This window comes from Brienomyrus brachyistius, chromosome 15, assembly GCF_023856365.1.
Source record: "Brienomyrus brachyistius isolate T26 chromosome 15, BBRACH_0.4, whole genome shotgun sequence".
Taxonomy (NCBI): Eukaryota; Metazoa; Chordata; class Actinopteri; order Osteoglossiformes; family Mormyridae; genus Brienomyrus; species Brienomyrus brachyistius.
Genome location: NC_064547.1, coordinates 23,517,585 through 23,538,835, shown reverse-complemented (window position 1 = coordinate 23,538,835; position 21,251 = coordinate 23,517,585). Strand labels below are relative to the sequence as shown.

At 41.4% G+C, this 21,251-nt stretch overlaps 2 protein-coding genes across 2 annotated transcripts in view; one reads left to right on the top strand and one right to left on the bottom strand.

Annotated features, from left to right (window-relative positions):
* Window positions 1-4,609: 4,609 nt before the first annotated feature.
* cth (cystathionase (cystathionine gamma-lyase)) lies at window positions 4,610-17,964 on the bottom strand. Its single transcript, XM_048975969.1, has 12 exons — window positions 17,683-17,964; window positions 16,413-16,494; window positions 16,115-16,210; window positions 15,834-15,943; window positions 10,495-10,629; window positions 10,100-10,157; window positions 9,898-9,975; window positions 9,457-9,609; window positions 9,243-9,364; window positions 8,645-8,697; window positions 5,926-6,064; window positions 4,610-5,193 (listed from the first exon to the last, which is right to left on the bottom strand). Exons 1-12 carry the CDS (start codon window positions 17,854-17,856, stop codon window positions 5,176-5,178), a joined length of 1,218 nt encoding a protein of 405 aa, XP_048831926.1. The 5' UTR covers window positions 17,857-17,964; the 3' UTR covers window positions 4,610-5,175.
* A 1,716-nt stretch (window positions 17,965-19,680) lies between these two features.
* ankrd13c (ankyrin repeat domain 13C) overlaps window positions 19,681-21,251 on the top strand; it is a 40,200-nt gene continuing 38,629 nt past the window's right edge. The window contains exon 1 of the mRNA XM_048975968.1: window positions 19,681-20,317. Within this exon, the coding sequence (XP_048831925.1) occupies window positions 19,966-20,317 (352 nt within the window). The 5' untranslated portion in view covers window positions 19,681-19,965. The remainder of the gene's footprint in view (window positions 20,318-21,251) is intronic.

The following is a 21,251-nucleotide window of genomic DNA, read 5'->3' as shown; positions in this document are numbered from 1 at the left end:
TTTAATTTTCTGTTTAATTTTCATATACTACACTGTACCTCATTGCTTGACAATATCAATCTTATTACTTTGTTTAGGCCTGTAATTATTATATTGCACACATCGTGGGTCCGCCTCATCTCCGAAAGCTGAAGTAAAATACAAAATTCAAATTTCATCAACCAACTGACTAAAACACATATTGCTAGTTTTAGGCCATCTTTGCTTCGCAAGAGAAACAATTTCTTAAATTTCACAGGCCATTTATTGCAGTGTAGTCAGTTTATTAATTGGAATTTTGTCTAAATATAATAAAATTATACTTGTTTAGATTTTCATTTTTTGCAGTGGAGTTACAATACCTGATTTCCGGTATCTTACCTGATTTCAGGTAAGTCACTTCAGCTTTCATAATCACTGCTCTCCCTGGTGGATAGATAAGTCATTGCAAGTACTTTACGCACAGAGAGGTAAGGGACATGCCGGCCCCCTTGTTCATTACATCATGGTGGTGGATCTCATTACAGTCAAGGTCCCACCCAGAACCCAGCAGGGGCCAGTCATGGAAACAGGGGAAATTTCAAGTGGCTACATCTGTACCAGGTAACAATACATAAGTAGCATCGAGTAACTTGCAGCTTTTCACAATGTCCAGCCATTTACCCATATTATTGTCCCCCAGTCGTACAGTAACTCAAAGCAAGGTGGAATTTACTTCCCATTTGAAACCACAAACAGTTATTTTCTTGGTTCTATTTTCCTATCTTGGAAACAGACCTACAGACCTAGATGGTTGACTAAGATTCAGTACTATATTTCATGGAAAACCATTTTCCTAGCAATTCTAGCAATACATGAAAAACTTTGTCATCTTAAAAATATGTCTTTCAAAATTGGAATCCAAGGTTGTTCTCTCTGTTTAATTCGGATGGTTTCCACATAGAACAGCTACAGAATGCTGATTCTGTAACAACAATCTAGCAATGTACTCAAGTAACAGTTTTAAATTCCAGCGTCATATCTGAGGATGAGGATGGAACCAAAGAAAGGTCTGCTTGTTCTTACATTGACTTGTCTTTTGCCAAGTAAGGACATTTGATCTCCAAACACCTCAGAGCCACACCAGTCAAAGGACACCTTCCCATCAGGTGATGTGTTGAGATGAAGGTCCTGCAGAGGAATGTAGAGAACAATGGCAGTTACATCAAAACTGAGTTGTTTTGATGACATGATCCTTTGCCTCCTTTGCCTTGGACTCCTACTGAATGCCCAACCTAGAAATATTTAGCAAAACATAGTTAAATTTGGTGCATAAGTACACTGTCCATAATTACTATGCAACAGGTTTTTATGAGAATATTTAACACTCCCCAGCCCCATGCTTTTGATTAGTAACCGACAACTTTCAAACTCAACAATTAACCTTCAACCTTGAAGTGAATAAGTGATTTCTTGCTGCTGCAATCCTAAACTTTGCTGACTAACATATGGCTTTCACAAGTGATTCAGAGGGCTGACTATCAATGCTCTTCGTAACCGCCCCAAATTTGGAAGCAGCTATCCTGCCACATCTTTAGGTGTATTATAGCCTTGAAGCCTGTCCCTTTGTCTTCTGCTCAACAATCATGAAGTCCTAATGGTGTAGGATCGCCATCTTTCAGAGCCAAAGACTCAGTCCCTATGCAGTGCTTTGGATCTGCAGAGAGCACGGCAGCTCGAGGGTTTGCAGGCTTGATCTTATGAAAGTTTGCAACTTTATTTTCTGAAGGTGTAGATGTGGCATCACAGCGCCATGACTTCCGTGACCTCATTTTGGCCACATTCTCCTTCACTGGACTCAAAACCTTTCTACCCTGCGTTCTCACTTGTTTCCAACTCACATGTAAGGTATGTCTATTAAAGACAGTTTAGAGCAGCAGATTGTTTTTTGTTTGTATTGCTTGAAGCCATTGACATGGCAATCAAGTACACGGTGTGTCATCGTCCTGCCGTATATGTACAATGGGCTGTCAAAACTGTCCCTATCTTAACTACAACTATCCAAGGTTTCAGTGGGGGCTCATTATCTGGCTGTGTTTTACCTGCACCAATATATAGCATTAGTGTATGGCACTGTTGAACAAAGTAGGCGTAGCTTATGGGTGTCATTAGGTCCAATCACTCTGGGTTATAGCTCCAAATGTTTTAACCCTGACTTGACTTAGCCCTGATCTTTTAAATAGCTGGAAATGCCCCTGGCTTTGCGAGCTTAGAGTTTTCCAAATATAAGTCGTAATAAAAACATCTGTACAAACCTGTCCACGTACGAGCAAAATGTCCATCGGCGTCCTCCTCGCTTTCATTTTGTCAACCAATCCCACCTTCAGCTATTCCGGTATATGCTTTGTGTATTTTCCTGGTGCCAAAATCAGGGAAATATAAAAGTCAGGAAACCCGATTCCTGGCCGCATCAATGACCTTGGCTCACTCGTCCTTTGGTAAGTTGTGTGGATCCCCGTCGAGTCCAGCTGCCTTCAATTTACTTGGATACTAGATCTTGGATATTGCTTCCGACTGAAAATAATGCGCATATTCAGTACTTTTGATTGAATTGCCGTTGATGTGCAGTATATGGTTGTGACCCAGCACATGAATTATATTTCTAAGTTGCTACAGTACTAAATTCCTACTGTAGGTAGTGCTGTGGCTGCAATTCCTGCCCAGGATTAGTAAACCCCAGAGCATTAGTGTCAGGGCATTGTGTATTACAATCTAATGAATCTAACTATCTGACTAATCACTTGGATAGGTTCAAATGGAGGTGAGCAGCAAAGTGATATTATAAAGGGATAAACTGCTCTGCAGCCTCTGAGTTCAGTCGATCAGACAAACTACCAGTGCTTGAAATGACTAAATAAGTTGAGCCTCTGAGCTGAATCACTCAGATATACTGCAACTGTCAGGTCCTGAGCTGACTTGAATAAGATAAGTGAATAAAATAAGTTAACATTGTCTTTGCATTGTGAAAGTTAAGTACATCGTTAAGCTGGAATCCTTGAGTTGAACTGACCTAACACGGTGATATGCTGTACTTAGCTGCCCTGCAGTTCATGAACTGAGATCAAACTGGTTTCAGATTGTGTTTTTGGATATCGCTAAGTCAACCAAAAGTGAATCCTGTGAATTCACAGACTGGGATGATTACTGGATGATAGTTTACCATCTAATATATCCCAGATTTCTACAAGATAGTCAGTCTTATTCACTTCACTTCGGGTGGGGTTAGGACTAGGTGGATGGACAGAGGGGGCACTGTGCCCACAGACCGGCAGGCCTGCTTGGGTGGGGTTAGAGTTGGGTGGATGGACAGAGGAGGCACTGTGCCCACAGACTGGCAGGCCTGCTTGGATGGGGTTAGAGCTGAATGGATGGACAGAGGAGGCACTGTGCCCACAGACCGGCAGGCCTGCTTTGGCGGGGTTAGAGCTGAATGGATGGACAGAGGAGGCACTGTGCCCACAGACCGGCAGGCCTGCTTGGATGGGGTTATAGCTGAATGGATGGACAGAGGAGGCACTGTGCCCACAGACTGGCAGGCCTGCTTGGATGGGGTTAGAGCTGGGTGGATGGACAGAGGAGGCACTGTGCCCACAGACTGGCAGGCCTGCTTCGATGGGGTTAGAGTTGGGTGGATGGACAGAGGAGGCACTGTGCCCACAGACTGGCAGGCCTGCTTGGATGGGGTTAGAGCTGGGTGGATGGACAGAGGAGGCACTGTGCCCACAGACTGGCAGGCCTGCTCAGGTGGGGTTAGAGTTGGGTGGATGGACAGAGGAGACACTCTGCCCACAGACCGGCAGGCCTGCTTGGATGGGGTTAGAGTTGGGTGGATGGACAGAGGAGGCACTGTGCCCACAGACTGGCAGGCCTGCTTGGATGGGGTTAGAGCTGAATGGATGGACAGAGGAGGCACTGTGCCCACACACTGGCAGGCCTGCTTGGATGGGGTTAGAGTTGGGTAGATGGACAGAGGAGGCACTGTGCCCACAGATTGGCAGGCCTGCTTGGATGGGGTTAGACCTGGTGGTATGACTGTGCTTCAGCCACCCCATGTATGTTTGAAGTGAATGCTCTAGGGTTTGGGCGCCTCCCCATGTGGGGTTTCCTCTGAGTTCTCTGGTTTCCCCCCACAGTCCAAAAATAAGCTGAGGTTAAATGGAGTTGCCAAATTCCCTGTAGGCATGGATGGTTTGTGTGCCCTGCGATGGACTGGTGCCTCATCCTAGGTTATTCCCATATGATTTTTATCAATCCACCTGGTCCTAAATCTGGATCCAAGAAGATAAGTATGAATTAACGTGACTGTGATGTTTGTCTTAACTCTGGTCAGTCTGTCTGCATATAGATGAAACAACTTCGTTTAATTTATTTACACACGAGTGTATATATGAACAGTTTAACACTGTGTGGTTTGTGTGAAATGGTGTCATACAAGATATTCTATCAATACCAACCCGCTGTACGCTGCTGCAGCTTGTTCTGCGCGGCTACAGAAGAACATGCAAAGAGCATCCATGAGCAATGTAGGGTGACGAGAAAAGATCTGAAACAGTTATTTTTAGGGCGTGACAAGAAGACATGTTCATGCCGATTTAAAGCAATTTTCATTTTTATTTCCTGGACACAGTGATTAAGTAATTAGTGCCCCCCCCAAAAAAAAACTTGTACCTCAATCTGTAGCTTTCTGTAGATGCTGCACTTTAATGCAATTTAACATCAGATCCGTTGCTGTAGTTCTCATGAAGTGATCATTTTTCCAGAATCATTTGATAGTGGCTTTCATTCCCCACATAATTCAACCACTGAAAAGTGGTAAATATATTCAAAGCCACCCAGTCAATAAAAAGTCTCAAAAATAAAAACGTGACCATCTGGACCAGCAGTGCAGAGACTTGATTGTGTGTCTGTTGTGATGCTCTTCATCGCAGGAAGTAAGTCATCAGACAAAACCCCAGGGGCAAGTGTGCAGAATTTAATTTATAAAATACCCACAACCAGCTCATTAAAATACTTTACATTTTGAAATATTAATGACATATTTCCTAATGCAACATTGTTCTCTGATATTAAAATGTACCGATTACAGTATCATGATGCAGTCTTGGGGCAAATTGTTTTAACTGCTGTCGTAAAAGTTGGACAAAAATCGCGAAGATCCTATTTTCCCTGAGGATGCTGAAAATGTAAGGAAAGAAAAGACAAAACACACAACTTTACTTGAGCGACAGTCCATGAAAAAGTAAACAGAGATATTTAGTTCAATTAAGCTGTCAAATTACCATCTTATCATTTGAATAATTCGCTCTAACAAACTAAATTGACCAGTGAACCAACTGAACTATCTGAAAAATGTAAACATAGCAATGAATCAAGATCACAACCAAGACTGCTAAGTGACAGCTTGGAACAAAATTGGACTGATCTGGGTTGGGGGTCCAATATGATATGCTGTCCTGGGGTCCAAAATATCCAGTGGCACCCCTGTAGTCTATATCTCACCTAAATCTACCTGGAATCAACCACTTCGGGTTGTCAATTTGCAGTTCAAATTTTGAAAGCTGAAGTGCAGGCAATTAAATTAACATCTGTGAAAGTAAATGTGTATAAATGTTCCTATATTCATGATAGTAAAATAACTTGTATATTGTACATCTATACAACCTGCCAGTAGAAATAAGTATAAATCTGAATATTCAGTCACAAAAATCATCTGCAGGTCTATCATTGTTTATTATAATTGTTTAACAGTGCAGAAATATTGCTACTTGAATGTACAGGCCTATGGATCAACAGAAATGAGAGCCGGCCCAATATTATACGAAAAAAATTACCACTGTGTGAGTGATTATTACTGATTTATTTTCCAAAGATGGTGCCTGTGTAGAAAGAGGGAGCTCAGGTACGTACGGCTTTACTGAGAGCGTAGTCCAGGTCCCTGATGATGTCCTCCTCATCCTCCAGTCCCACTGACAGGCGGATGAGTGTGTCGCTGATGCCCAGAAGGGCCCGCTCACCCTCAGACACTGAGGCGTGCGTCATGATCGCACTGAAAACACATATGAGCAGGGAAAAGCTTAAGAGCATCCTCTGGAACAACAGCAATTGGATTTAAAAAGGTTTCAACATGTCCTGTGAGCGATAGGAGCCACAACATGTTTTTCAAAAGGACTGAATGTTTTCCTGTTCTGGTGTCTCCCTAACAGGGATTGGTCAATGGCTCAGGATAGCAGCCTCTTTGTTTTTTTGTTTATAGAAAATACTTTGCTTGCTTTTCTATAACACTCAACATAAAATGACTGTAGGAACACAGTATCTACACAACAGCAGATAAGATTACGCCTTGCACAGTAGCCCACGCACTGCCTTTACACGTTATCAGCAGAAATACTTCTAGCTACACATCCCTCTGTCAATGATTCACCTGGAGCCACACACCTACTAGCCTGCAGATTCTGCCTGCATACTCACAGAGTTCGGCCATGTTTCCTCCCACGATTAAAAAATAAGCAATTCTCTGAAAAGGTGTCACTGAATTGCCGTTATTGTATGATCACTTGTGCCAATTCATGACCTACTGTGATCTGGCATCTCATCAAGTGTCCCATTCTGCAACTGGCTCCAGACTTAACATGACCCTCTTAAGGCACAAGCATTATAGAAGGTCTTTGGCTATGTGGACTCTCATGTGGCCATTCATGGTACTGCAATTCTCAATGCCTTGCTTGCACCAATCATTTGCACCAAACATATCTTTTAACTACATTTTACTTAAAATCTCCCTTTTTAAATTTCATTAATATTTCTCCGTCTTCTATTCCCACTCAAAGGACAAACACTTTTATTTCCAACTGTATGCTAATACAAACCCCATAATAATTTTCTGTATATGTTATCAATGTTCTGTAGAACTGATTGATGTGTAGCAATGATGAATTAATAATTAACTGAGCTTTGAAACTAAATGAACTGTTGACCTTGCAGTGCCATAGCAATACATAGAAATACAAAAAAAGAATGTGGAATAAATTTATGAAGACTAAGGAATGTTCGTTAGCACAGCTGGAATGCATTATCTCTGCTGGGTGTAATTCTGTAGTATCTACGTGCCTTAAGAGCAGTGCTACAAAGTGTCTTTCTTAGTGGTGTCTTCAGCTTGGTACTCCCTATCCTGTGCAGCTGGGGCCCTGAGATATAGTGGGCTGCTTTTTTCCCCTGTTTTGACTAGCGTTCTTCCCATTCCACCCCAGCCTAGGTTGAGGGGTTATGGTGCTACGCCTTGTTGTAAATCAGGTCCAGGTGTCATACAAGCCACATAAGCCTAAGTTCACGAGTTGATAGTAAGTTGTGTCCCTGAATTATGCAGCAATCTGACTGTGCTCGGTGGGCTCTATAACTGCCCCGAGAAATCATTTCTCTCTGCTCACAGCCTTGGCCTCTGCTGATGTACATGGGCACCTTATCCAATGGTTACATATTTATGCTTATACAGTGGTACCTTGGTAATCCAAAGCACTCATATATCAAAGCGAATTTTCTCATAAGAAATAATGGATTCGTTCCACAACCCAAAAATATTCTGATAAAAATGATTAATACAAAATATAAAGTAAAATACATAAAACAAATTAACCTGCACTTTACCTTTGAAAAGAATCGTAGATGGTGTGAGGGAGACGAGAGAGGGAAGAGAAGGAGGATTATTTTGTAGAACGACTTTCACTATAAGTAACAGAATCACTGCTATCTGTTGGCTCACTGAAATCTTTTTGTTTTTGTGCAACTTTAACAAGAAACCTATCGAATGAGAACTGCTTTTGCCTCCCGTTCAATTTCGTGCAAATGTGGACATTGCATTGTTGTTAGATTCATCACTCGCACTGCTACACCCTTATTCTGGTGGTGCTTTTCTACTAAATTTTGACTATACGATTGAAGGATGCAGACCAAAACCGAGCATGGGAAACGATTAGCCACAATACTGCAGCGAGAGAGAGAGAAGAACCATCGGCTGAGTTGTGATTACGTGACGCTACGCAGACAAAGCATATACGTAATAATCGTATTGCAAGATCTCGCTCACTTATCAAGTTAGAATGTATTTTTAAAAATTTGCTCGTCTTGCAAAACACTCGCACACAAAGTTACTTGCAAGCCAAGGTTTTACTGTACTGCAGTTTGATTGTTAGTCCAATTATGCCATAAAATATTCTCTTCATATAGGAACCAAGCTGCTGGCTGGATTTTTTTTTTGTGACAAAGACCATCACAAAGGCTCTTTGTCACAAAAGCCCAGAGGCTGTAAGCATTAAAAGAACAAAATGATGGAACAATACAACGACTTTAACTAACGCGAGAAAATCACCAACTCATTATAAACCAAGAAAACTGTTTCCACACCTGCCCTTTAATTTCACTGCCTGGACCAACTGAACACATGGTCACTGCTACATCGAATGTATTACTGTAATGAGGTTTGGGTAATAGGAGTGACACTAAATCATTAATTGAAAATGAATATGTAAATGGACCTCCATTCTTTTAGATGCAAATAAATAGCTTAATAAGAACAGACATCCCAAAAACAGTTTAAATATAACATGTGTGCTGTGCTTCACGGCCAACTTACGGGTGTTCTGCCAGACTTTCGTAACCCCCAAGACTCTCGGCGAGGGAAAACAGCTAAAAATTTAAATAAACAGACAGATTAATCAAACTAAACTATCAAAAGTATATTGCCCCACAGAAAACAATCTACAAATAATTTTGCAGACATTTAAGTAATTAAAAGAAGGATTCTGACAAGCAATAACCTAGAGACTGCTGTTAACTTAAGCAGTTGTATCTCAGTTGTAAAGTTTTGTCTTACTCTAGTACAATAATTTTTCCATATACATGTACATATACTTTTTTGTAATTTGCAAATTGATGTTATGTCTGCCCTCATGCCTTGTGTCTGTGTGTTCCTGTCATTTATGTTAATGGCTACTGCAACACAAAAGTTTCCCCTTGGGGATCGATAAATCTGAATCTGAACAAAAAAGAATAAACCTTTTTCATGGGTTTATGACCTAAGCAGACTCTCTGCATACAGAGGAGCCAACCGTCTAAATGCATAGACAACGAAAGGCCTTCCATGCAGACACAGGTCTCTGCATTCCTCACACCCATGCCAAGGCCGGCGCGAATGTGGTACAGGCATAGTAACGCTCTCCTGTTAGAAGCACCTTGAGGTTGCGGAGGAAGGCGGTGGCGTGCTCCAAGGTGCCCTTGATGTAGAAGGTGATCATGCCAGGGCAGCCAGTGCACTGCTTCTTCATCAGCTCGTGCTGGGGATGGGAAGGCAGCCCTGTGGAGCGGAATAGGCCAGAGTAAATCAGACACGCTAAAGCAGCGGAGCCAGTCTGGACCCCCCAGCTGCTGGTTCCGACATTCGCTCACCTGGAAATATAACCTTCTCCACTCGAGGGTCGGCCTCTAAGAACCGGGCTGTTGCCATGGCGTTCCTGAAATGCTGCTGCATGCGCAGGTGAAGGGTCTTCAGGCCACGGTTACACAGGTAGCAGTCGAAGGGGGAAGGGACTGCGCCAATGGCTGCCAAGGCGGGGGGGGAGGCGATAGAGTAATTCATACTAAACAAACCCAATGTAATCTTTGTGAGTGTATAAGAAAGCACAAAAGGGATCGATAACAGCTGATGTGCTGCAAAACATGCATCTGGATATTAATGCAACATAATTGTTTTTAGGAGTCAGTGTTACAGTCAATTCAGTCGATATAAAAATGTATTACGTAAATTGTCGATTACAATAATGTAAAACTTACGGAATGCACCCCCCAGAGAATGTATATACACAAAGACATGCAGTCAGCATTGCTTACCATTTTGCAAATATTTCAGACGCTCATACAGGTCGTCACGATTTACCGACGCGAGCCCCATAACAACATCGCTGTGGCCTGTTAATCCAGACATATAAAGAAAAAGAAACACTGCAGGTTATTGCCAATATCTCAATTTTGGCATACCAAATTAATCACCTGGGATATTCAGGCAACAAATCTATGGAAACTACGCACTTACCATTCATGTACTTGGTGGCAGAGTACATGCAGATATCGGCTCCAAGTGCCAGGGGGCGCTGAGGATAGCAAACCAACATAAATGACAACCACTCTACAGCAGAGGTAGGCAGCCCAGATCCTGGAGTGCTGGGATCCAGCAGGTTTGCTATTCCACCTGGTCTCTGATGAACCACACCTGATCTCAGGTAGATAGTGACTCATCGGGTAGGATGGAAAACCTGCTGGATATCAGCACTCCAGGATCTGGGTGACCTACCCCTGCTCTACACCCACATTAGTTACTATGCCTTATAGATCGGCTGAAAGAAAAGTTATACTACACATGGAAAAACATTGCAAAAATACAGATTCGATATACAAGGATAGTCACAGAATGCTAAAAATGAAACTCACCTGAAAGTAAGATGACATGAACGTGTTGTCCACCACCACGATAATGTCTTTACTATATTCATGAGCAATCTTAGAGCAGGCCTCGATGTCCACTACCTTCATCATTGGGTTTGTCGGAGTCTCAATCCAGAGCAGCTACAACATAATTACATTTTCTTTGTAGAGGAGCCATCTAGGAATTCTAAGATCTATATAACATTACATTTTAGCTTTTAAATGTTTCGTAGATTAACAATGTTGAGATAGCAAGATAAGATTGGGTTCGTAAAAGACCGTAAACAGCCCTGTCCAATGAAAACACCTTCTGGATGAAAATGAAGTAGATTTGATAACTTTTGCTTTATTGATTGGTAATGGCTCGGTCACAGGTAGAATTCAGCTTTAAAAAAATAATAAATCAACCACAGGATACCCTCAGAAAAAACAGTACTAATTTGTACCTTTGCTTGTCACTTGGGCTGTACCCTCAAGGCTCTGCCAACTGTACCCTTTGCTGTAGGTAACTGTACCTTTTAAGGTACAGAAATGGACTCTGAGGAACATCCACGAAGTACAAACAATATTAATATACCCCCAAAGGTACAAAAATGTTCCTCAGAGTCAATTTCTGTACTTCTGTGCAGACCTTCAAGGGTACAGCCCCAGTGACAAGTAAAGGTACAAATTGTTACTCTTTTTTTCTGAAAGTGTGCAGGTCTGAATATTAGTAATTAATCAACGGACAAAAGTTGATATTATTAACCAATAAGGCACATGTTTGTCATGTGACGTTTGGTATGTCATTTTTGGAAATTCTGAAGTAAAAAAGAAATAACTACAGCTGTAGTGGTATTTATTGTTACAGATATGTGACCATAATACATAGCAGAAAACATGGGAATTAATTCACATTGTTTATGACGCTATTATTACTATATATTATTATTATATATTAAACATATCGATACCATTCCCAAGGTTTGTTTAGGTCTGTCTGATAAGGAAATTTTAATGGCAGTGTGACCTCCAAATTTTGAATACAATTCAATTTGTTTGTATGTGAATATGCTGATAATTGATTATTTACTCTATAATAAAATGGCTTATTCTGTTACTTATGACTCCATGCCTTACACCTTCGGTTTTTACATAAATAGTTTTAAAATGCATTGTGACAAGTAGCCTGTACTTGTATACTTAAGCCACCTAAAAACTGCACAATCTTTAGTGTGCAGTGGTATTTTTACTAATACAATTTCCATCAATCACTGTTTTGACAACATTCTGTTCCCATTCTTTGTTATATGATGTAAGACTTTATTTTTTTGGCTGGATTATTCATATTGTAGCCGGTCATTGTCCTCCTCATCTGTTTCGCCATCCAATGTACTGTAAGTGAAGAGTGTGCCTTGTCATGATATTGTTTGATTTGCTAAAGATGTGAGTATAGTCACTTTCAATTATTTGCCTATAGCTTTGACGTTTTGAAATGTCTTCAGTCTGGGGTTTTAAAAATATGTTTCTGTGTGAAAAATTCAAATCTGCTATTATTTTTTGTGATTGCTGGGTAAATCTACATTTTAGGACTGGGCAATATGGAGCGAAAATTATATCTCAATATTTTTTGCTGAACCACGATATACGATATATATCTCAATATTGTTTTCCCATAAAGTAATAACAAATAGAGTGTTCCAAGTCAGAGCCAAATGTCCTCAGTGTCACACGGGCACTTTTATTTACAGACAGCTGTACTCGTACATGGGAAAAAATGGCTGAAAAATGTCAATTTGTCCTACGTTACTGCGTTTCGACAGATATATCTATCGATCGGTGCTACCTTACCAAAAATGTTATTGTCATTTTTATGGGCTGAAACTGAATGCAGATAATCCAAAAAATAAATACGTAACTTGCCTAAAAAACACGAACTAATGTAATGTAAGCAGGCATTGCGAGTCTGAAATACCTTATAAGTGTTGAAACATGTCAGGTTTACAGCATAGTAAATCAGCGTGATGCTGACAGCAAAGTGTGATCAATGTATTTAATAAAATATTTAAAATGCAGAAATAAGCCATAACTCCAACGCAAGGTAGGATATAGATCCATGGGTGGTTCTTCAAGCACGAGAAATGGGGCTTGATTTCATTGTGCACATGCACAGTACCCAAAGGTAGGACGTTTCCATAGGTTAGGATAAAATGTTAGAACACCGGCATATATTATTTTTCCAACCAGGGAGGTATTTCATTAAGCAGGATTTCTTGCTTAGCCGGATAACCTGTTGGATTTATGGTAATCTAGGCTAAATGGACTATATAATTGTCCACTTAAATGTTGCTCAAATCTAACAAGTTATGCGGCTAAACAAGAAATCCTGCTTTGTGAAATACTCCCCAGCTCCTCTTCGCTAGCTTGTCTCGTGTTTGGGGACTGTCTCCATGTTGTCGCTGCATGCAGAAACTTGTGAGTGAGTGAGTGGGAAGGGTGGGTTGTGTTAAGAGAGGGGGGGGCAGGGAGCAGTTTCATAGGAGAAATAGGCGAAGTGGCGGTGCTATGAATATAATTTTAGAACAACAAACTATATCGATAAAAACGATATTGTCTCATATATCTTGCATGAAAATATATCGATATATCGTAAAAACCAGATATATCGTCCAGTCTTACTACATTTGAGTAAAAAACACAAAATCCTCACAGAAAGCTGCATTTATTAATTTTAGCTTCTCAAAATGTCAGGTAATGCTACAAAAAATGTTCTCTGCATAAAACATATCATTACAATCATAAGATAACATTACAAAGTAATGGTATCAGTTCTAAAAAATATCTAAATAAGGTTCATCTGGTCTTGCTTTGATTAATTCTTGGACAACAGCTTCTTTTGATGTGGAAGAACTTGACTGGTCCACTCAGTCATGACCTCCGCCCCATTGCACACCTTTGGGATGAACTAGAACAGAGACTGCGAGCCAGGCCTTCATGTCTAACATCAGTGCCTGACTTGACAAATTCTCTTCTGGATGAATAGGCAAAAAATCCCAAAGACACTCTAAAATCCTGTGGAAAGCCTTCCCAGAAGAGTGGCAGCTGTTATAGCTGCAAAGGGGGGACCAACTTCATATTGATGCCTATGGGTTTAGAATGGGATGCCATAAAGGTTCCTGTAGGTGTAATGGCCAGGTGTCCCAATACTTTTGTCCATATAGCCTATATTGATGGATACAATGTCTACGGGGAAGATCGCATAAGCAAAGGCGGGAGAGTTGAGGTCTATGCCAAAGCAACTTTGAATTGTTCCTGCAGCGATTTGATAGGCAAACTAAAGTGCTTTGAAGTGTCTATAATTAATTTACATCTCCCCAATGGTTCTGACCTTACAATAGTAGGGTGCTATCGCCCACCATCAGTATCACAGGAAGCTGTCAGACTGCTTTCAGACCTCATGTAAGTTATAAGACTATAAGTATGTTTTACTGGGCGATCTAAATTGGGACTGGCTATTGACATACTCAGATTCACTTAAGGGCATCTGTGATGCTTTATACCCAAGTCGCAACTTATTAACTCTACATCTTGCTCAAACTCAAAAAACTTGGATGTCTACATTCTCCAGATAAATATCCTGCAGTTGGAATATCCAGCAATGATGTCATTGACCACTGTACAGCTGCATGTGTTAAAAACTGCAAACTACCCAAGGCTGCGTGAACAAGCCTTTTTGTATGATCTGTATAATAGTGAATAGTGACCTTGTCTTTGAAATGGCGGATGTTGATCTGGTTCGGAATTATTTTAAATCAACCTTCTTGGCCCTAGTTAATAAGCATGCTTCTCTGAATAGATTTAGAGTTAGTGATAAAGACATAGTTTAATGAACTTATTTAATTTCCTGTCAGAGAAAGAGATGATGCTTGTGTCATTGGATAGGTTCTTTCTTAATGTTGCACAAAAAGAAAAAGATTCCAGTGAGCCAACAGATAGCAGTGATTCCGTTAGTTATAGTGAAAGTCGTCCTACAAAATAACCCTCCTCTTCTCTCTCTCTCGTCTCCCTCACACATCCACGATTCTTTTCAAAGGTAAAGCGCAAGTTAATTTGTTTTGTGTATTTTTACTTTATATTTTGTATTAATCATTTTTATATGAATATTTTTGGGTTGTGGAACAAATCATCTGAGTTTCCATTATTTTTAATGGGAAAATTCTCTTTGATATAAGAGTGCTTTGGATTACAAGCATGTTTCCGGAACGAGTTATGCTCGCAATCCGAGGTACCACTGTACTACCTTAACTTAATAATGATAACCGTGATCCAGGTAAATTTTGGAAGTTAGTTCATCATCATCTGGGTCTATGACACCCCCAACTCTTCCTGATATTCTGAAGGTAAAACGAGGTGAAATCAAGTGTAAACATAACATAGCAGATGCTTTTAATACGCACTTTATCAATGCTGGCTTAAACAGTCTATTACGTCTACGAAGCAGATGATACAGACAGTGTAGCCACATCAAGTGCCACTGGAAATAGTTTTCATTTTTCCTCTATTTCTCTCATTCAAGTTCATAAAGCGGGGCGGCATGGTGGTGCAGTGGTTAGCACTGTCGCCTCACACCCCTGGGTCCCGGGTTCGAGTCTCCGCCTGGGTCACATGTGTGCGGAGTTTGCATGTTCTCCCCATGTCATCGTGGGGTTTCCTCCAGGTACTCCAGTGTTCCCCCACAGTCCAAAAAACATGCTGAGGCTAACTGGGAGTTGCTAAATTGCCCATAGGTGTGCATGTGTGAGTGAATGGTGTGTGAGTGTGCCCTGCGATGGGCTGGGTTGTGCCCATTCACTCATCCTGGGTTGTGCCCATTGCTTCCAGGACAGGCAGAAGTTCATAAAGCATTACCAAGCCTTTACTGTAAAAAGTTGGAACATTGAACCTCAGAATCTAGAATCTTTAGTCACTCTGGATACATTTATATTATATATATAATTTTTTTATTAGCTGCCATACAACAATGTGACTGCTTTTAACATTTGTTAGTAATTCCTATGCTTTGTTAAGTCCCTGCCTTGTATGTTATTATGCAGGGTTAGTTGTTATTATTCACGGCAATCCTCTTTAGCTCCTGCTCATTCTTGTTCTCGATCTATTTGTTTTAGCATGTCTTGTGGTGCTATCTGATTCCGTTTGTACTTCTGTGAGAAACCATTCAGGTCAGACCCTAACACTAACCTTAATCCTAACACCATGACTACGTGGTTAAATAAAGAATAGATAAAAACAACATCCAACCAAATCATAATTGTCCCTTCAGTTTGATCGAGCATTATGATGAACGCAAACAACAAGAAAGGACACACCTTTGTATTTGGCTTGAGAGCACTGCTCAAAACGTCAAGCTGTGTGCAGTCAGCAAACGACACACTGAGGCCAACTGCTGTAGCAACTTTGCTGAAATACCGGTTTGTTCCTGTTGGAGAAACACAAAGTGCATTTTATGAATACTTTGCTATCAATAAATATTAATTTCCCCCAATTACCGTCCAACTTACTAAGAGCATGCATAGAAATGAAGATAAATTTCATGCGTGACTTGACATTTGCTATCTGGGTGAACAGGTTTGGCTGGTCAGAAACCTACCTCCATAGACATCATTCATACACACGATGCCATCGTTAGCCTTCAGCATGTGTGTGATGGTCATTGTTGCAGCCAGTCCCGAGGCAAAGGAAAGACCTGAGGAAAGGCTGATCAAGCTCAGTAACACCTCCTAAGGACTGTACATTGCAGAGCATAATCAGAAATCACTCATGTGTGGTTACTGCCCTTCAGGAGTAACTCTTAGCAGCGGGTGTATAAGGCCTTACTTAGGATGATTCAGCACATTTCAGGAAAGGTTATTACTATACGTTACACCGTAATATCTTAAATTACTCACAATACTTTGCACCATCTAATGCAGCAACTGCTCTCTCAAGACAGTTCCGTGTTGGGTTTCCACTTCGACTGTACTCAAAACCCTGTTAAAGGGATAAACACCATTACACAAGCGCACATGTCATTGACTGTTATTTAAAAACCGCATTGTATTCTATCCATCCATCCATCCATCCATTTTCCAAACCCCTTATCCTACTGGGTCGCAGGGGGTCTGGAGCCTATCCCAGAAGCAATGGGCACGAGGCAGGGAACAACCCAGGATGGGGGGCCAGCCCATCGCAGGGCACACTCACACACCATTCACTCACACATGCACACCTACGGGCAATTTAGCAACTCCAATTAGCCTCAGCATGTTTATGAACTGTGGGGGGAAACTGGAGTACCCGGAGGAAACCCCACGACGACATGGGGAGAACATGCAAACTCCGCACACATGTGACCCAGGCGGAGACTCGAACCCGGGTCCCAGAGGTGTGAGACAACAGTGCTAACCACCATGCTGCCCCCCAGAAAGTACATTTCATTTTAAAATAGTCTTTACAGAACAAATCCAAGTATTATTACTGCAGTACCAGTAGTCTTAAGCTGTATTAACAGCTTTGAATCTGGGCGTAAAGCAGTAACAAATTATGGCTAAATTTAATGGTTAACTTCAATAATGACAAAAATGACAGAAGATACCGCCTTGCTATACCAAGTCCATGGTACATGGGTAACTTGGAGAACACACCATGCTATTAGGTGTATTCGGATAATGAATAACGTTAACTTGACACGTTACGACCCGTTATATAATGACACTGGCAGTCTAGACTGGAAAGTTTCGCAACCAACAATAAAAAAAATCCGTTTATTTCCATGGATCTGCGATCATGGGTATTCAGATTCATTATAAAGCACTTTGATTACTTGATTTATGTCTAGAGGTAAAATATTCATTGTTGCACATTAAAAAACTGGATACATTAAATGAAACTAAATAAAGACAGCACATTACAAACAATAATACGCACTAAAATGTCTTCTTCATGCTGATAAATATTACCGACATGCAACAATCAAGCCTGACAACCTTTTCTTTATCTTCATACAATAACTGACGCTGCTTTGGCGGCACAGCTTTGCTGAATAGAACTGGCCAGCTGTTGAAAAGCAGGGACATATGGGCCCAAAATCAAACAGAAATAACAATCGATCCACCTTTTCCCCAATCTATCCTACATAGCACGGGAAGATGGCAAAGTGTTTTTAGTGATGCTACTCACCGCATGGTCTCCGGGTCCGAGCTGTTTAAACGTGGTGGAGAGCGATATGGGGGGCACCACGGCCATCGATTTCCACTGCTCCGGCTCCTGACCCACATGGATGGCATCTGTCGCGAAGGACTTAAATATCTCCTGAAAGCCGTTTGAACAATCAGCCTGTCTACTGGAATCCATAACGTCAACGTAGTATAAGATATCCGAGGATCTCCTACTGTCAGCACTTTCCGGGAAAATAATGCAGGAAATTACTTTTTACATAGCAAATATAAATGGGTGACACCCGAGCCGCCGGTTTCGACCAATCAAAATTTTCAGACAATGAAGCCACGTCTCCTATTGGCTTGGTGGCAGGGCGAAACATGACGTCATGACCCCGGTTTGCACTCACGCGGCTACGAGAAGTTGTTAGCTGTCTATGTCAATGTCTATGTCACTGTCTGATGCAACTGCTGGAGACGAAACAGTCTCGTTCAGAAAGGCAGACGGCCTTACTTAGTCAATAGCACGTCGTGCGACAGGAAATGAAGGAAAGCCAAGTGCTGTTCTGTCCGCTATCTGGGATTACAGCTATTACTAATTTGTAGTATTCTTTTCTTCACGGTAGCATTGAGGTTTTCTTTAATCCAGGCACGCAACCACGCGACTGCCTTATTTTGATGCTTCCTGAATTACTTCATCAACGGATACTGAATAACGCTTGACGTAGCGTTAATGTATTAGGTTAATATAAAAATCGATAATATTATAGACACAAACGCGTTTTTAGAAAACACGATTACTCAATATGTAATTTGAAAACCAAATAAATTATATACATATAAAAAATACTTATGTAAATACCTATTCTTTCGTATTATCTGCCATATTACTGCCAATTTCAACTCACAATGAATCTATCTCCTTCATGTTCATTCCATCCATCCATTTTCTGAAAGGTATAAAATTAGCTTGACAGAATTTGATAACTAATTCAACAATTCTGTATGTAATGACTGAAGCAATGAAATGAGGACTATTAGTTTTATTGGAAACGAATATTCAGCATCCAAAAGTATAGTTCATTTTAACTGACATGTCATAAGCAATGATAATGTTATAAAATGGCAGAGAATTGTATGAAAGCAACTGATACATGTCCAAGGGCATTTGCAATTTGTTCAGAGGAGGAAGTTGCTACTATAATGTGCACAAATGACTAAATGTTGTGGAGGTTGCACTAATGGTTTTGACACTTTTCATTCTGATCTGAGAAAAGCACCAAAGCAACTGAGAAAAACTGTAAAAAGATTGTTTTCATATTGATGGAAAAGTCACAAATGGTTGCCTTGTTGCTATTAGGGGCAGGGGCCAAATGAGCGTGCAGTTTCATAGTTAATGGGGTGTTTTTGAAATGTTGAAACTGTTCTTTTTCTTAACCATCCACATATTACCCTAAATTTTCTACTTTTGCGTACATATCCGCGCCCAGAGCGGCACTTGCAGCAAAGAGTGTCTTTTTAATAAACCAGCAGAGGGCATCAGCGTACCGCGAACAATCCGGCTTCTGCACATTCTTCCACTAACGCAGCTATTAGCCGGTAAATGCCCATTGGCAAACCGACGGCAGTTCATGTGCACTTAGTTGAATATCTCTGCTGTTAAATACAATTCCTAAATATATTGTTTATGTAGTTCATGTTCGCCGGTACCAAAGGATGTGTGTGTACATATATATGTTTTTTTTTTTACTTTATTCACTACCTCTTATTTCTATTCTGTGTGTATTTGTGTGTGGATTTCCTGAATCTTACCCCACGCATTTCGATGTACAGTTTCTTCTATCATACTGTACATATGATAAATAAAAGACTGATAATAGAGATTTTACCTGTTATTCCATAAGTTTCAATTTCAAAAGGCCATCTAGTGGTAACCGAAGGCCGGTTCGTTTCTGGAATTCTCGCGATATTAACATTTATGCCCCTTCAAAGAGCTTTCGAGGCTAAATTCTCGCGAGATTCCGGCCGCAAGATGGCGGTCTTGTCTCTTCGCGACGCGAAGGATGCGCTCCAGAGCGAGCCGTAAACGTGGGCACGGCGTCGCTTGATAGACATCGGGTCCGGTTGTATATAGTGGGGAGGAACATACTAGATCTTACTACCATATGTTAAAGTCGATGGGCGCCACAGTTTCATGGACTTGTTTTGTATGTTATCGGATTGCCCATAGCCGCTGGCCTCATCACTTGGCGTCAGTCTCCTCAGGGTCGTCAGGAGCTCTTCGCACCTCGGACACGCTTTTGGAATGACGGGGGAAAAGATCCGCTCGCTGCGTAAGGACAGCAGGCCGTCCAAGGACCGGGACTTACTGGATCCGGATGAGGAGGCGGCTGCGGGAACCTTCAGCACTTCCAGCCGAACGAAAGTCAAAGGCAGCAAGATATTCAGCAATCACAAGCTGGTGCGATCGCCGTCGGAACAGCAGAGCCTGCAGTCGCAGAGCAACGCGAATACGAAAACTGCTACCGATGACAACAACCGCAACAGCATCCACGCCGGCGGCTTCTTCCCAGTGCACGAATGCGTGTTCAGAGGCGATGTCCGCCGCCTTTCGTCGCTGATCCGCACTCAGAGCATCGCCCAGAAAGACATCCATGGTAGGTCACAGCTCACACGCCAGATCAGCCTGCGGGGCGAGTCATCTACTTGGCAGGGAGTCCGATCGCGGCGAGCTTTTATAAATCAGTAAACGATCAGGATTAGATGCGACATGCCTTTCTTTTCACCAACTCTCGCCTCCATTATACAACATATGGGAATAAAAACACGACTGCAAAGAAACGGTGAATGTGCGTTAGTCACTTCTGTATGTTGTCATTCCCTGACACATGAGCTGATCATTAGAGAAGATATATGAGAAAATGCAGTGGATTGGGGGAATCAATCATTTGTTCCAGCAACAAAAGTAAAAGCTGTGCGACATGGAAGAAAAGAGCGCATCTCCCCATGTGGACAGGCGCGGGTCATGTCAGTGCCGATATGGCTGCCTGCCATGAGTCCGCACGTGTTCAGTCACTTTAAATTTCAGCCCGTTTCCTGCTGGCCGCACAGCAAATAGGGGATGTTTGTTCGTGTGCTTGAGGTGCCCTTTCCCACCAATTTAGTATTCGTGACAGCAGCCCAGCGACAACCTGGCATGTGTCCGTTTTGTTTTTGTTTTTTTTGTTTGTTTTGGGGGTGGGGTGGTATGGTGTACGGATTTTCTTAATGGCAACTTGGTCCAGCATCCGTTAGTTCCTGATGTCTGGTAGATGGTGACACCAGAAATATAGTTCAGAGATCTTTGTACCCCGGCAGTCATTACTGCCAAATAAAAACGTAGACTGCACTAAACATACATAGATGAATAGAATAATGTGCTTATATCCTATTTTGCTCACCAGAACACATTTACTTTGTGGTGTTTGCCTTGTTAATTTCCATGTTGTAATTTGAAAAGTATTTGTGCCTTTCTTATTATGAATAATTTAATGCTAAGTACAGGTGCAGCATAACCCACTATTGAGTCTTGTTGAGATGCAACCTTCAGAA